General features: G+C 42.9%; 1 protein-coding gene across 1 annotated transcript in view; it reads left to right on the forward strand.

The window, feature by feature from the left end:
* Positions 1–15400, forward strand: part of Snx4 (sorting nexin 4) — a 66643-nt gene extending 51243 nt beyond the window's left edge. The window contains exons 8-14 of the mRNA XM_041673385.1: positions 759–820; positions 2910–2975; positions 5778–5867; positions 8108–8207; positions 10235–10380; positions 11881–11995; positions 15317–15400. Coding sequence (XP_041529319.1) covers positions 759–820; positions 2910–2975; positions 5778–5867; positions 8108–8207; positions 10235–10380; positions 11881–11995; positions 15317–15364 — 627 coding nt within the window. The 3' untranslated portion in view covers positions 15365–15400. The remainder of the gene's footprint in view (positions 1–758; positions 821–2909; positions 2976–5777; positions 5868–8107; positions 8208–10234; positions 10381–11880; positions 11996–15316) is intronic.
* The last annotated feature ends 575 nt before the right edge of the window (positions 15401–15975 follow it).

Below are 15975 nucleotides of genomic sequence, written 5' to 3' on the forward strand. Positions count from 1 at the left end.
AATTTTAGCCCCACAGCAGGAGGGGAGGGGATAATCAGGATGGTGCTGTCAGTGTCTGCTGCTGCAGGCTTGTTCATAAGGAAACAGTCTGAAGGGGGAAAGGTGCCTCTCAGAGATGCTTTCTGCAGCATCATAATCCTGGAAAGGCTATAGGAAAGGAGGCTTACGGACTCTGATTGTATACAGCTACTTCGTGTGCTGTGATTAAAACTAGTGCTAACATGTTGGGCAAAGTACACCTTTAGTCCTAGCTCTCAGGAGGCAGAGGCAGGTGGATCTCTGTCAATTTGAAGCCAGCCTGGTCTACAGAGTGAGTTCTAGGACAGCCAGGGCTACACAAAGAATCCCTGTCTCAACAAAACAAAAAGAAAAAGGCAAACCAGAAAAACTGCTAAAAAGGACTGTGGCAGCACAGCAAACATGTCAGGCTGCTCTAGTTCTGTGTTTGTCATGTGGTTTGGAGGGTGCTTTTCTTTCCTGGTAAGCATGATGATTGTTTTGTTTCCCCTCTGACTCTTAAAAATGTATATGGATTTTTGCCAGACGGTAGTGGCATACACCTTTAATCCCAGCACTTGGGAGGCAGCGGCAGGCAGATCTCTGTGAGTTTGAGGCCAGCCTGGTCTATACAGCTAGTTCCAGGAAAGGATCCAAAGCTACAGAGAAATCCTGCCTTAAAAAAAAAAAAGTATATGGGTTTTTAAAAAGTAATTTGTGTATAACTTCAACCTAATACCAATTTCTGTTAAATATTTCAGAGAGTAGCAGATCGACTCTATGGTGTGTATAAAGTACATGGGAATTATGGAAGAGTTTTTAGGTAAGTATCTTACAGAATTAAACACTTAGCTCTGATTCACTTTTTGGCTTTAAAACTCTTATAATGTATGAGTCAGGAGAATACGATTTATTTGTTTATATTCTCTAATGGAGTGTGTGTGTTCACATGTGAGTAGGTGCATGTGTTGAATGATGTGTACATGTTGAAGTGTATGTACATGTGTGTAGAATCCAGAGGTTTGTAGTAAGATTTTTCTTTGAACTGCCAGCCCCAAATAATAACAAAGAGACTTAATATTAATTGTAGCTCAGCTTTAGCTTAGGCTTATCCCACTCGCTCTTTTAACTTAAATTAACCCTTTTATATTAATGTATGTTTTGCCTCATGACTTTTTACCTTTCTTTCATTCTGTATGTCTCTCTGTATCTCATTGGTGTCTCTCTTGTGCACCTAGAATGATCCCGAGTTCCCCTCTTTTTCCTGGAAGTCCCACCTAACTCTCCTGCCTAGCTATTGGCCATTCAGCTTTCTATCACATAAATCACAAGCAAGACATTTTCACACAGTGTACAAAATCCCACAACAGAGGTTAGCATTGGGTATCATTTGATTGTTCTTCACTTTATTCATCAAGGCAGGTTCTCTTCCTTGACACTAGAGCTCACCAGTTTAGATTAGTCTAGCCAGGCAGCTTGCTCTGTCCCTGTGTCCCAAGTGCTGGTATCATAAGCAGGTTGTCATGTAGAGGAGTCCCAGCTGTCCAAACTCTGATCCCACGGGCTCCCATGGTAAGTAATCTCTTTCCTCACTGAGCCGTCTCCATCGCCTTCTGGTTCTTTTGGAACAGAGTTTCACCCTGTAGCTTCGGCTGGCCTGGAACTCCTTATGTTGTAGCCCAGGCGTATCTGAGACTTGCAACAATCCACACATGTCTGACTCTCAAGTGTTGAGATTTACAGATTCAGTGATGTCCTGTACTAACAGCTTTCTCTTGTCTAGTAAGCGCTTTCATTTTAAAGCCATTCCATAAACAAAAGTGTTGAGAGAATTCTACATGTTGAGTGACAACTCCTGACTGAAGGGACAAAGGCCTCCTACTTTCTCTGCTGATGGCCTGGAGAGAATGAATCACTGACTTTTTACCCTTCTTTCATTCTGTATGTCTCTCTGTATCTCACTGTCTAATAGAATTGGATACTTTCTCTTTCTTTTCTTTGTTTTTTCCATTTATGATTTATGAAGACTTTAGCAAGATAAGTTTTCGAATCTTAGGATATTTCAGTAATTTGAATACTTGTGTAAGGGCTGGAAGTATATCTCAGGGTTAGAACAGTTGTCTAGTCTATGAGGCCCTGGGTTCAACCCTCAGTACCAAAGTGGGGAGGGTGGTATATATATGTATGTGTGTATGACTTGCATGTTTTGGTTACTTAAATTTTTAGTTTATTTATATTAGGAGTGTTTTGCCAGCAAATGTGTATATGTGCCTAGTGCCTATGGAGGCCCAAAGTTCCTCTGGAACTAGAGCTACAGATATTTGTGAGCTGCCATGTGGATGCTGGGACTCAAACCCAGGTCTTTAGAGATGGGGTCTTACTGTGTAGCCAAGGCTGGCCTAGAACTCACTTTGTAGACCAGGAAAACCTAGAACTTGCAGGGTCTGCCTGCCTCTGTATCTGCAGTGCTGGTGTTAAGTCTTGTGCCACCATCCCAATCCCAGCTTTAAATTCTTTTCTTTTGTAAATTTTCTTTTTGATGGGTGGTCCTTTTCCTTATTATTTTTGTTTCTTTGTTGTTTTTTGAGATAGAGTCTCATGTAGCCAGGCTGGCCTTAAATTTGTCTGCAGTCAAAATCAACCACCTTGAACTTGTGGTTCTCCTGCCCCCATCTTTCAAGTGTTTGGTTATCGGATGTGCACCATGTTTAACACGGTAGGCAGGCCTTGTACTGACTGAGCTTTGTGTATTGTCTTCTTACCTTTAATTATGAAATTTTAAGGGAAAATCAGTGTACTTGAGTCAGGGACAATAACCCACCTGTGGGTCCTAGCTAGAGAAGGATCTTGTGAACACAGTTGGGAGTAATACCCCGCAGAGCAGTTCATAGCGCTTCCCTTGTTTCTTCCAGTGAGTGGAGTGCCATCGAAAAAGAAATGGGCGATGGGCTGCAGAGTGCCGGGCACCACATGGACGTGTGAGTAACTTAAGAACTATGTAGCTGGGCTTGCTCAGTGGGGAGTGCTGGGTACTCGCCGGTTTATATCAAGTTAACTGGCATTTATAGTTATGGTTTGCACGTATACAGAGAATTTGTTTCTCTAGGAACGCAAGATTGGTTTATACATGTATTCTGGAACTGTCTAATTCATACAGTAACAAAGTAAAGATAAAAACCTGTAGCCAGGTGGTGGTGATGCACGCCTTTAATCCCAGCTCTCGGGTGACAGAAGCAGGTGGATCTCCATGAGGCCAGCCTGAGTTCCAGGACAACCAGTTCTACACAGAGAAATTCTCTCTTGAAAAAACAAAAAAAGAGTTCAATTGAAGACAATTAAGTCCAAAAATAGATGCATACTTTTCTATAGTGAACTTTAAAAGCACTGCTGGAAAAATAAGTTGCTACACAGAGAAGAACCTCTGAACCAAATCTCACTTTACATAAAACGTAATTCAATTTTTATAAAATATATAAATGTATTTAGATCTTTTATATACATCATAATAAAATTAAAATTGTAGCTTTCAGGACAATATTGAAGAGAATGTATAGAGGAAAAGGTACTTTTTAATTTTTTTATTTTTTTAAGATATAGTCCTGGATGTCGTGGAATTCACTATGTAAATGAGCCTGGCCTGTCTCTGCACACCAAATGCTGGGATTCAAGCTGTGCATCAGCATGCCTAGAATAGAAAAAGAACTCTTAATTTTAAACTGATAGAAGTTAATGCTGCATAAGGACCTCATCCAGTAGAGAAGCTGAAAACGTGCTGGAGATGGTTGATACAGCGCACATGTACCTAATTCTCCTGAACTTCGCACTTACACCTTGTCCCAGGACTGGAGATACAGGGCAGTTGGTAAGGTACTTGCCTAGCGTGCACAAGTCTTTGGGTTCCATCTCCAGCACCATGTAAAACCAGTTGAAGTGGGGCGCAGGAAGGTGGAGGCAGGAGAACCAGAAGTTCAAGGTCAACCCTGTCTGCACAGGGAGTTTGAGGACAGTTACCTGAGACCCTGCCTCAAAAAATTCCTTTGAAGATAAATTTTATGCATTTTTTTCTATGAAAATTTTCAAATTAAATAAAGAAAAGATGGGGCTGGAGAGATGACTCAGAGATCCAGAGGTCCTGAGTTCAATTCCCAGGAACCACTTGGTAGCTCACAGCCATCTGTAATGAGATCTGGTGCCCTCTTCTGGTGTGCAGGTATACATGCAGGCAAAACACTGTATATGTAATTAAATAAATAAATTCTAAAAAAGAAAGAAAAGATAGGTGTAAGGCAGATGAGGTAGTCAGTGGGTAAAGGCCCTTGTTTCCAAGGCTGGTGAGTACAAGTTTAAGTCCCAGGTCCCACATCCTAGAAGAAAAGGACCAATTCCCAAAAGTTGTTCTCTGCTGGGCGGTGGTGGCGCACACCTTTAATCCCAGCACTTGGGAGGCAGAGGCAAGCAGATCTCTGTGAGTTTGAGACCAGCCTGGTCTACAAGAGCTAGTTCCAGGACAGGCTCCAAAACCACATAGAAACCCTGCCTCGAAAAAACAAAAAAAAAAAACAACAACAACAACAACAACAAAAAAGTTGTTCTCTGTCCTCCACCATGCCCCATGGCACACATGTGCCCCCCTTATATAAATAAAATGTAATCGCCATATTTATTTATTGTTACTTTTTCAATTTTTTTTATTGATTTTTATTGAGCTCTATATTTTTCTCTGCTCCCCTCCCTACATCTCCCCTCCTCTTCAACCCTCTCCCATCGTCCCCATGCTCCAAATTTACTCAGGACATCCTGTCCTTTTTCTCATGTAGATTAGATCTATGTAAGTCTCTCTTAGGGTCCTCATTGTTGTCTATGTTCTCTGCGATTGTTATTTGTAGGCTGGTTTTCTTTGCTTTATGTTTAAAAACCACTTATGAGTGAGTACATGTGATGATTATCTTTCTGGGTCTGGGTTACCTCACTCAAAATGATGTTTTCCAGCTCCATCCATTTGCCTGCAAATTTCAAGATATTGTTAATTTTTCTACTGTGTAGTATCCATTGTGTAAATATACCACATTTTCCTTATCCATTCTTTGGTCAAAGGGCAATGCTGTTCATAGCAGCATTGTTTGTCATAGCCAGATCCTGGTAATTGCCATATTTAAATAGCTACTTTAAACCAATAATAAAAAGGAAAAAGGTCTTAAATATTCGTGAAAAACATGAGTATGTCAGGTAATGGATATGTTAACTGCTTGCATTAGTCATGCCATATGACTACCTATATGAAGCCATCACTTTTACATTGTGAATGCGCAGTCTTTATCAGTGCAGCTCAGGCTATTGGGTAGTAGGAAAATACTTTATTTAAAATAAATATTACTTTTCCGTATGCCATATTCAAGCTAACTAGCTTTTTTTTTAAAGATTTTTTTTTTAAAAAAAACTTATTAGCTGGGTGGTGGTGGCGCACAACTTTAATCTGAGCGCTCTGGAGGCAGAGGCAGGTGGATCTCTGTGAGTTCGAGGCCAGCCTGGTCTTCAGAGTGAGTTCTAGGACAGTCAAGGCTACACAGAGAAACCCTGTCTCAGAAAACAAAACAAACAACTATTTATGTTTGTGTGTATGTGCCTGTGAGTGTGTGCTCGAGCCGTGTGTGTGCAGATGCCACTGATGCCAGGAGAGGGTGTGGGATCCCCTGGAGATGGAGTTATAAGTGCTTTATCTGCCACTTGCTTTAAATATTAATTTTTGTTGACACAGTTAGAGTTACTGTGTTTCTTGACAGGTACGCATCCTCTATTGATGATATTCTGGAAGATGAGGAGCACTATGCGGACCAGCTGAAGGAGTATCTCTTCTACGCGGAAGCGCTGCGGTGAGTTTAGTGACAGCCCAGAAATGTAGACAATAGGCCCCTTCTTAAGTGAGCTGACTGTGTCAGGCCCCTTGATGAGACCCAGAGTATTCCCTTCTCAGGCAGAAAACCAGAAGTTCCACTCTTCACGTATCTTCTTGACAAGAGCTTTTCTGTTTGGGATCATGGAGTGTCTGTTTCTTCCTGCTTTTTTCAATTTGAAGATCGGGAACAGAATACAGGCTGAGTGTGTAGAGCCCTACAGAGACAAACAGAATTCTCTGTTAGACAGACTTAATGGATAAGAAAAAGTTAGCATGTTTTCCTCCCTCCTTCTTAGTTGCTTTTCTGTTGCATTGAAGAGACACTATTACCAAGGCAGCTTACAATAGAAAGCACTTAATTGTGACCTTGGGAGGGTTAGTCCATGGGCATCATGGTGGGAGCATTGAGGCAGGCAGGCAGGCACTGTAACTTAGAGTTTACATCTGATCCACAAGCAGCAGGAAGAGAGAAACAGGGAGCTAACTTGAGTGGCATGGGCTTTTGAAGCCTCAGAGCAACCCCAGCGACACACCTCCTAATCCTTCCTAGTGTCATCAGCTGGGGACCAATCATTCATATATATGAGCCTATAGGAGCTAATCTCCTTCAAATTACCACTCTTTCTTCCTTCCTTGGATTTTTTTTTTTAATTCAAGTTAGGAAAACCATTTTTCTGAAAGGGTTATTGGCTTTTGATTAGTTTTCTGTCACGTTGAAGAGCAGTATAGAATTCTGTTGGAGGCAGGGCACAGTGTGCACGTCCTTAGTCACAGTGCTCAGGAGGCAGCCGATCTCTGAGGTCAAGGCCCGCCTTGTCTACATAGTGAATTCCAGGCCAGCCAGGGCTATATAGGAAGAAGACCCTGTTTCCAAATTGAATGAAGAAAATAAAAAGAAGTAGAACTCTTTTGGGGGGCTGGAGAGTTGGCTTAGTGGTTAAGAGTTTTACTGCTCTTCCAGAGGACCAGGTTCAATTCCCAGTACCTATGTCAGGCAGCTTACAACTAACTAGTTGTAACTCCAGCTCCAGGAGATCCGCTGCACTCACATGAACACACAAACTCATGCACACGCACACACAGAATTCAAAGTAAAAATAAAAAAAAAAATTTTACTGGGCAGACAGAAGAACTGTATTCTTTAGCTTGTCAACATGAAAACATTGGCAGGTAGTTAGCTTTTTCCTTTCCTGCTTTGTGTTTCACCAAAGTGTTTTCAGGTTATGAAGCAAAAGAGAATTGTTGCATACAGCGAAATTCTGTGTAGTTCCTACGAATCATAAAAATGATCACTGTGGATTGACATGGAATGGTGCCCACTGTTTGTGGCTAAGTGTAAAAGTATAGCCGCAGTAGAGGTGTGGGTGTGTGTATAAATGCCTAGCTGTGCTCTGGAAGAGCAGACACACTATGTGTGGATTGTGGGTACAGTGGGATTGTGGGTGTGTGTAAATGCCTAGCTGTGTTCTGGAAGAGCAGACACACTGTGTGTGGATTGTGGGTGTGTGTAAATGCCTAGCTGTGTTCTGGAAGAGCAGACACACTGTGTGGGGATTGTGGGTGTGTGTAGAAATGCCTAGCTGTGTTCTGGAAGAGCAGACACACTGTGTGGGGATTGTGGGTGTGTGTAGAAATATCTAGCTGTGTTCTGGAAGAGCAGACACACTGTGTGTACAGTGGGTGTTTTGGAACTGCTCTATTTTGTGCATTTCTGCATTGGAATTGTCATAATAAGCGTAATTCACTATGATGATTTAAAGCTAAGATCTGTCTAGATAGAAAAGGAAGGGAACTTTGAGATCTTACCCTATCAAAGAATGTTCACTTGTCCCAGGATTCCACAGTGTGAGTTCCTTTCCTGTGGTGCATAGCAGCTCAGGAGGCAGAGGAAAAAAGGTTTGAAATTCAAAGACAACTGTGACTGTACCTAATGAGACTGTTACAGAAAGAGAGTTTGAACAATTGATAGTGGTGTGTTTATTGAAAATAATTATATAAGCCACCTTTGGCTTTGGATACGTAAAGTTTTTATGCTTAGATTCAGTTAGATTCAATTTTCAAGGTTGGACTACTACATTTTAAACATGAAAGTTACAAAAGGTCACAAAAGCCCTGGACCTAGTTAGGTATGATGAATGCCTCTCCTGCACCCCTGAAACATTTCTAATATATTAAAGAAGCCAGAAAAACTCAATGGCTGTGCTTGCTCCCCCCAAGGGCTGTGTGCCGGAAGCATGAGCTTATGCAGTATGACTTGGAGACGGCTGCTCAGGACCTGGCTTCCAAGAAGCAGCAGTGCGAGGAGCTGGCCACTGGGGTGAGTGTTGTTCAGGGTTCTGCGGCTGCGGAGGTCAGAGAGCAAGAGGATCATGAGGGGACGTTAGAGGTTTTTGATTGCTTTTTTTTTTTTTCTGAAATGGTTTATTACAGATTACAAAATAACTGCATAGGATACAATGTGTTGGCTTCCCTTGTCTTTCCTTTCCCTTGTGTGTGTGTGCACGCGCGCTGCATGAGTGTAGTACCTGCAGGAGGCTGAAGAAGACATTTGGATCCCTTAGAACTCCTTAGGAGTTGAAGGCAGCTGTGAGTCACTGTCCTCCTAATGTGGTGCTGGAACTGAACCCAGGTCTTCTGAAAGAGCAGCAGATACTCTAACCACTGAACCATCTCCTGCCCCTTTTGGTTGCTTTCTTGATTTAGAAAAAAAAAAAAAGATAGCAGTCGGAGCTGGAGAGATGGCTCAGCAGTTAAGAGCATTGGCTGCTCTTCCAGAAGACCTGGGTTCAATTCCCAGCACCCCCTTGGCAGCTCACAACTGTCTGTAACTCATGTTCCAAGGGATCTGATGCCCTCATATAGACATACATGCAGGTAAAACACTGATGTGCATAAAATAAAAATTAAAAAAAATAACAACCATCAAAACTATGCTCTTTTTAGTCCTTAGTCCTATCTAATTGGGCAAGGTGTTTTATAGGAATTTTAGTTCAGGAGCTGGGGAAATACTCAGTGATTAGGAGTGCTTACTGTTCTTGCAGAGAATCAGAAATTGATTCCTAGCACTTAAGTTGGGCAGCTCCCAATCACCTTTAAGTCCAGTTCCAAGGAAATCTGTGCCATATTTTGGCGTCTTTGTACACCTGAATGCCCACACACATACACACAGATTTAAAAAATTAAAAATTTTTTAAAACTTAGTTTACTTTGGAAAGCCTTACTCAATCAGAATCTCTCCTAAGAAAGTCCTTTTTAACGTTTATGGTATGATTTGTGTACTTCTGAAGAAAATTTGGTATCTTATATAAACCTCTCTGCAGAGCCCAGTAACCTGACTAGAATGCATCAGTTGACATGGCAAGAGAAAGGTTCTCGGAACAGGGAGATAGCAAGTGCATGCTGCTTCTCGGCCACTGGTTCACGACAAGCGCTGCAGTGCTAACAGTACCTCTCAGGAAGCCGGTGTGGTGCTGCGCACCTTTAATGCCACCACTGGGAGCAGAGACAGGTGATCTCTGTTGAGTTTGAAGCACCAAAAAAACAAAACACCTCAAAACACCAGTACCATAATGACCATTTTCAAGTAGTGTCAAGTATAATTACATTGTTACAGCCAATCTTTAGAACATTGGCATTTTATGAAACTAAATCCATTCCTATTGACAGCTTCAGTCCTCTTCTCCCAGCCTGGAAACCACAGTCCACTTTTGCTGCTGGTCTGACCCCTTTAGATACCCCGCTTGCGTGCAGTCAGTGTTTGTCTTTGTGGCTGTCGTCCCCACTTGTCATGATGCCATCCGGATTCATCTGGGTTGTAATACACATCAGAATCCTCGTGTTTTTAGCTGAGTAATGTCCGTCTGTATGTTCACCTGTAGTAGTAGGAGCGGCAGGGCTGCGTCCCCAGCACCCTGGCTGCCTGCTAGCTTATGCCCCGAAATAATTACACGGACACTGTATTCTTTTAAACACTGCTTGGCCCATTACCTCTAGCCCTTACAGGCTAATTCTCATATCCCGATCAACCCATCTCTAATAATCTGTGTAGCATCAGTCTTACCGGGAAAGATTCTAGCCTACGTCCATCCTGGGTTGGAGCTTCATCGTGTGTGCCTCAGAGAGCAGAGCTCTCGCATCCACCCAGGTGAGGGGAGCATGGCGTCTCTTTGAGCTCACTTCCTCTTCCTCCCAGCATTCTGTTCTGTTTACTCCTCCCACCTATGTTTTAACCTATCAGGGCCAAGCAGTTTCTTTATTGCTTAACCAATGAAATCAACAGATTGATATATGACACTCCCACATCATTCACGCCTTGTCAGTTCGTCTGTTTCTGTTTCCTTTTAGACTGTGAGAACATTCTCATTGAAGGGAATGACCACCAAACTCTTTGGTCAAGAAGCTCCAGAGCAGAGAGAAGCCAGAGTGAAGGTGCTAGAGGAGCAGATCGGTGAAGGGGAGCAGCAGCTGAAGTCCAAAAACCTGGAAAGCAGGTATAATGCTGCTGCTCAACAAGGCTACTGTGACGGACATGTGTTCTCTAGTGACAGCGCCTGCATGCCACCCGGGTGCTTACTGCACAGCTGGAGTAACGAAACCATGTGTAGGGAGGGGGCAGGGAAGGGATAGGGCATTGGCTTTGTGATTTTTATTCTTATACTTTTCATGATTCTTTGCGCATTCTCTGAGCCCTTTCTTTAGCCCCATTTAACAAAACCTGATCCTGCAGACACAACACAAGTGCCCTTCACCGACTATCATGGCATGGAATTTGTTCTTCTCTAGTCTTTTTTTTTTTTTCTGGTTTTTTTGAGACAGGGTTTCTCTGTGGTTTTAGAGCCTCTTCTCTAGTCTTACCGTTGGCACTGGGTGGGTAGGTGGCCAGTGATTGTCTCTGGCAGTTTGTGGGACCTTCAGAGTCATGAACTGTGAGAGTTGTACCCCCTTCTTAGCTTGAAATGTACTGGAGATTTTATTGGTGAGGGTTGGGGGCTTAGTCACACTGTGTTACTCAGGCTCCTGAACTCCCAGGACTTACACCTTCCCCTTAAACCTCCCCAGTAGCTGGTGCTACAGGTACTTGTCACTGAGCCCAGCAGTCAGAGTTTAAGAGACAGATTGTCATTTAAGATTTGTTTATTTTTATTTTATATATATGAGTATTTTGCCTCACGTATATGTATACACAGCATACATGCTAAGTGGCCATGAAGGTCAGAAGGGGTGTCAGGTCCTCTGGAACTAGGGTTACAGACAGTTTTGAGCTGCCATGTCGCTACTGTGAATTGAACCCAAGTCTTCAAGAGCATTAACCACTGAGCCATCTCTCCAGCTCCAAGTTGTCTTTTAAATCATACACATGCTAATCAGGATTCATAATCGATGTATGTTTCCCAGTGTCTCAAGGCAGACATTTCCTGTGGCATCTATATGTCTAAGTGGGTCCAGAAGCCATCCATATCTGTATGAAACAGAGCTGTGGCAAAAGTATTAACGTATATAGAGATAGTAGGCATAATGTGGAAGACTATTCAGATACTTCCGTTTTCCACTCACATCTTAGGGAAAGGAAAAATAGGTATCTTATACAAGCAAGCAGAGACAGCCTGAGGAGATGTAAAGATGTCTGTTTACTCCAGTTAGGGCACACCAAAGAGACAGTTCACTTGGTGAACCCGTGAGTTCATTGGGTTAATTGCAGTACATTGGACTCATGAAAGTCACACCCCTGGAGTCCTGTCCAGCTTGCAGACAGCTCCACAGAAGTGATTCTTTCCCTGGGAGTTTGCTCACTGCCTCTGTGACCTCCAGAAGGAGCCTTGTAAGTTTTGCAGCTTTCTGAGAGTCCAAAGCCTTACTAGTGACCCTAGTGTCCCTCCTCCCTTAGCAAAAGGTGTTTCAGCTTGGAGGAAATGACTGCTTGAACTGCTTGGTTGGGTTTGTGATGCGGCGTCTTTAAATGAGAATAAGCGTGGCTGTATGTTTGATTTCAGAGAATTTGTGAAGAATGCATGGGCTGATATCGAGCGCTTCAAAGAGCAGAAGAACCGGGACCTAAAGGAAGCCCTCATTAGCTATGCCATCATGCAGATTAGCATGTGCAAAAAGGTAGGAAGCCCTCATGAGGATGCAGCTGTGACTGCAGTGGCAGCTGGCTCAGAAGTGCATGCCTGCTAGGGAGGCAGCTTAGTTAGGAGAGCGGGAGGCCTGTGAGGTGGCTCCCTGGGGAAAGGTACTTCTGTCAAACTGATGACTTGATGTGAGTCCCACTTCCCACACAGTAGAAGGACTGGAGAACTCACTCACTCCAGTTCTTGCAAGTATCTTCTGACCTCCACACACTCACTGTGGCGTGTGTGCCACACACTGAGACAAATGGAAATAAGAAGGGCTAGACAGACTGAAAAGAGAGTGGGTTCCTGTTTCATCCCGCCTTGTGTTCCTCTCTAGTGCTGATATTAAAGGTGTGCACCACCACCGCCCGGCCTCTATGGCTAACTAGTGTGGCTGCTGGGATTAAAGGTGTGTGCCAGCACTTCCTGGCCTGTATTGCTGACTAGTGTGGCTAGCTTTGCACTCTGATCTTCAGGCAAGCTTTACTTGTTAGATCATAAACAAAATATCACTATATCCATGCATATCCCTCTTTTTTTTTCAAACCCATGTATGTGCCTTTGCTGAGCAAGAGCCCTACCACTGAGCTACAGTCCCAGATAAAGTCATGCCTGTACCTCAGCCTGCCTTGAGCTCACTATGTATCCAAGCTTGACTTGAATTCCCTGTGTATCCCAGGCTAGCCTGAAGCTCACTGTGCAGCACAGGCTTCCCTCACGCTCTCACTTCTGGCTCCTTATCCTAGGTGTTGAGATTAAGTGTAAACTGGGCTGTGGGGGCACACGCCTTTAATCCCAGCACTCAGGAGACAGATCTCTGAGTTCAAGGCCGTTCTGGCCTACAAAGTTGAGTTCCAGGATAGCCAGAACTGATTCAAAGAAAAACCCTGTCTTGAAAAACCAAATTTAAAAGAAAATAAAAAAAGATTATACCATATCTGGTGCATAACAGGGTCTTTTTCTTTAGAAACTTAAAAATTAGGTGCCCAGGGGCTGGAGAGATGGCTTCGTGGTTAAGAGCACTGGTTGCTCTTCCAGAGGTCATGAGTTCAATTCCCAGCAACCACATGAAGGCTCACAACCATCTGTAATGAGATCTGGTGCTCTCTTCTGCCATGTGGGCATACATGGAGGCAGAATGTTGTATACACAATAAATAAATAAATCTTTAAAAAAAGAAAAAAAAATTAGGTGCCCAGCCGGGCGGTGGTGGCGCACGCCTTTAATCCCAGCACTCGGGAGGCAGAGGCAGGCAGATGGATCTCTGTGATTTCGAGGCCAGCCTGGTCTAGAAGAGCTAGTTCAAGGACAGGAACCAAAAAGCTAAGGAGAAACCCTGTCTCGAAAATAAAAAATAAAAAATAAAAAAAATTAGGTGCCCAAAGTTAAGATTGACATTAGTTTATTCTTGGGTAAATATGAGTATATTTTACATATGTAGTTACATCATATCATTATTGATTAACTTAGGTTCCTTGGCTTGACTGAATTGCAGTAATGAAACAGTAAAAGCACATAAATCACGAAGCGTTTTAGTTAGTAGCTGGGCTGGGGCTGTAGCTCAGTTAGCAGAGTGCTCACCTTGTATGCCAGAGCCCTGTGCTTGGTCCCTAGCCCTGCAAACAACTAGGCATTCTGATGCACCTTATAGGGAAGGAGATCTGAGGCAAGAAGATCAGATGTTCCCACATACTGAGTTCAAGAGTAGCCTGGGCTATTTGTGCCCCTCTCCCACTCCAAAACAAAAAGTAAATAGTATTTCTGGTTTTGGTTAACCTTTGTAATAGTGAGTTATCTAATTTATCAAATAGATAGGCTAAAGCTTTTGGGTTTTCTTTTTTCTTTTTTTCTTTTTTTTTTTTTTATTTTACTTTTTTTTCGAGACAGGGTTTCTCTGTGGCTTTGGAGCCTGTCCTGGAACTAGCTCTTGTAGACCAGGCTGGTCTCGAACTCACAGAGATCCACCTGCCTCTGCCTCCTGAGTGCTGGGATTAAAGGCGTACGCCACCACCGCCCGGCTCTTTTTTATTTCTCTAAAAGACTTACTTTTATTTTTAATTATGAGTATATTTGTGTCTTATGTGTGGGTACTGCACATGAGTGCAGGTACCTGAAGAAGCATCAGCTCCCCCACAGCTGGAGTTAGTTGTGAGCAACCTGATGTGGGGCACTGGGGACCAAACTCAGGTCCTCTGCAAGAGCAGTGCAGGCTCTCTTAGCCACTAAGCATCTCTCCAGCCCATTGAGGGGGCTGGAGAGATGGCTCTTCCAAAGGTCCTGAGTTTAATTCCCGGCAACCACATGGTGGCTCACAACCATCTGTAATGAGGTCTGGTGCCCTCTTCTGGCCTGCAGACATACAGACAGAATATTGTGTACATAATAAATAAATAAATAGGCCGGGCGATGGTGGCGCACGCCTGTAATCCCAGCACTCGGGAGGCAGAGGCAGGCGGATCTCTGTGAGTTCGAGACCAGCCTGGTCTACAGAGCTAGTTCCAGGACAGGCTCCAAAACCACAGAGAAACCTTGTCTCGAAAAAACCAAAAAATAAATAAATAAATAAATAAATATTTTAAAAATAAATAAATAAATATTGGACAGGTGCGGTTACACACACGTTTAATTCTAGCACTTCGGAGGCAGAAGCAGGCAGGTCTCTGTGAGTTTGAAGCCAGTCTGGTCTGTATGGTGAGTTCCTGGCTATCCAGAGCTACATAATCTGTCTCAAAACAAACAAGTTAAAAATTGATTTTTAATTTATTTTATGTAGCATATAGCACAGATATAATGAATATTTCAGTGACTCAGAACATAGAAGTAAACATCCCCCCACCACGATCCCTTTTAAAAGTCATTCCTCTATCACACTTCAGTGTGCATCCTTTTGGGTGTTTAGATAGCAACAGTCACTTAGGAAATGCTTGCATTTCTCCATCCCCCAGACAAAACTGCATTGTATGTGCTCATGTGAACTCTTATGCAACAGTGCTGAGACCTATCGTATTTTTTTCTTTTATAAAAAACACTTTTTATGTGGGAGGTGGGGCATGCATGTTGGTCCTGGAGAGCCACCTCACTGCTTCCTGTTTTCTTTAATCAGGGTAGGGCCTAACGGTGTGACCCAGATTGGAGGGGTCTGGTGTCTTCCAAGCATAGAGTTCCTATCATCTGCAAACAGGGACAATTTGACGTCTTTGTCCCCTTTTGTGTCGCTTTGATGGCTTTCCTCCCATTAGAGTGATGTTTTCATTCCCCAGTCACCACGATGTTGGTTCTAGGGCAGAATCACATTGTAAGTTTCTTTTGTTTTCAGGGAATTCAAGTTTGGACCAATGCTAAGGAGTGCTTTAGCAAGATGTAATCCGGGAAAGTGACTTTCTCTCCAATCAAAGTGCCCCAAAATGAAGCACAAGTAAAAAGAAATTCAGTTGCTACCTAATACACATAAAAGCATACAGTAAATTGAACAAATCAGCTTTCTTTAACTTAAGTATTTGTGTTCATATAGCACAAAAGGAGACATTTTAATGAAGAATAATTTGAGGTTTTGGGGACTGGTGCTGATTCCAAAAGTTAATTTAATAAGATATACCAACAGATTATTCATCAGGCTTCTGAACCAACGACTGAGTGTTAGGGTGTTAGTTAATTCCCACGTGCTCCTCTCAGTGCCAGCTGTTCCAGATCTCCTCATGTCGGGAGTCTTTCCAAGATGACATTCCTGTCTTTACTTGGTGGGACCCACTTCTGCTGTCGGGTTATTTTATCTGCCTTATAGTTGAGCTGTTTAGTTTGACAAAGCTCAGCAGAAACTTATTGTGAAATCTGAGGTTTCCTTCCCTGTTCGTAGATCCCTATACCATCTGCGTACACTAGAAAAAAATGCCTTCAGTTTGTGTTTCACCAAAATTTTGATACTGGTGAGAAATTTTATACTGCCAACAAAGAAGTCTCGGCTTCTCAGATATGCAG

Source organism: Microtus oregoni, unplaced genomic scaffold (assembly GCF_018167655.1).
Source record: "Microtus oregoni isolate MIOR12 unplaced genomic scaffold, Mior012 000023F_ref0000262, whole genome shotgun sequence".
NCBI classification, from domain to species: Eukaryota; Metazoa; Chordata; class Mammalia; order Rodentia; family Cricetidae; genus Microtus; species Microtus oregoni.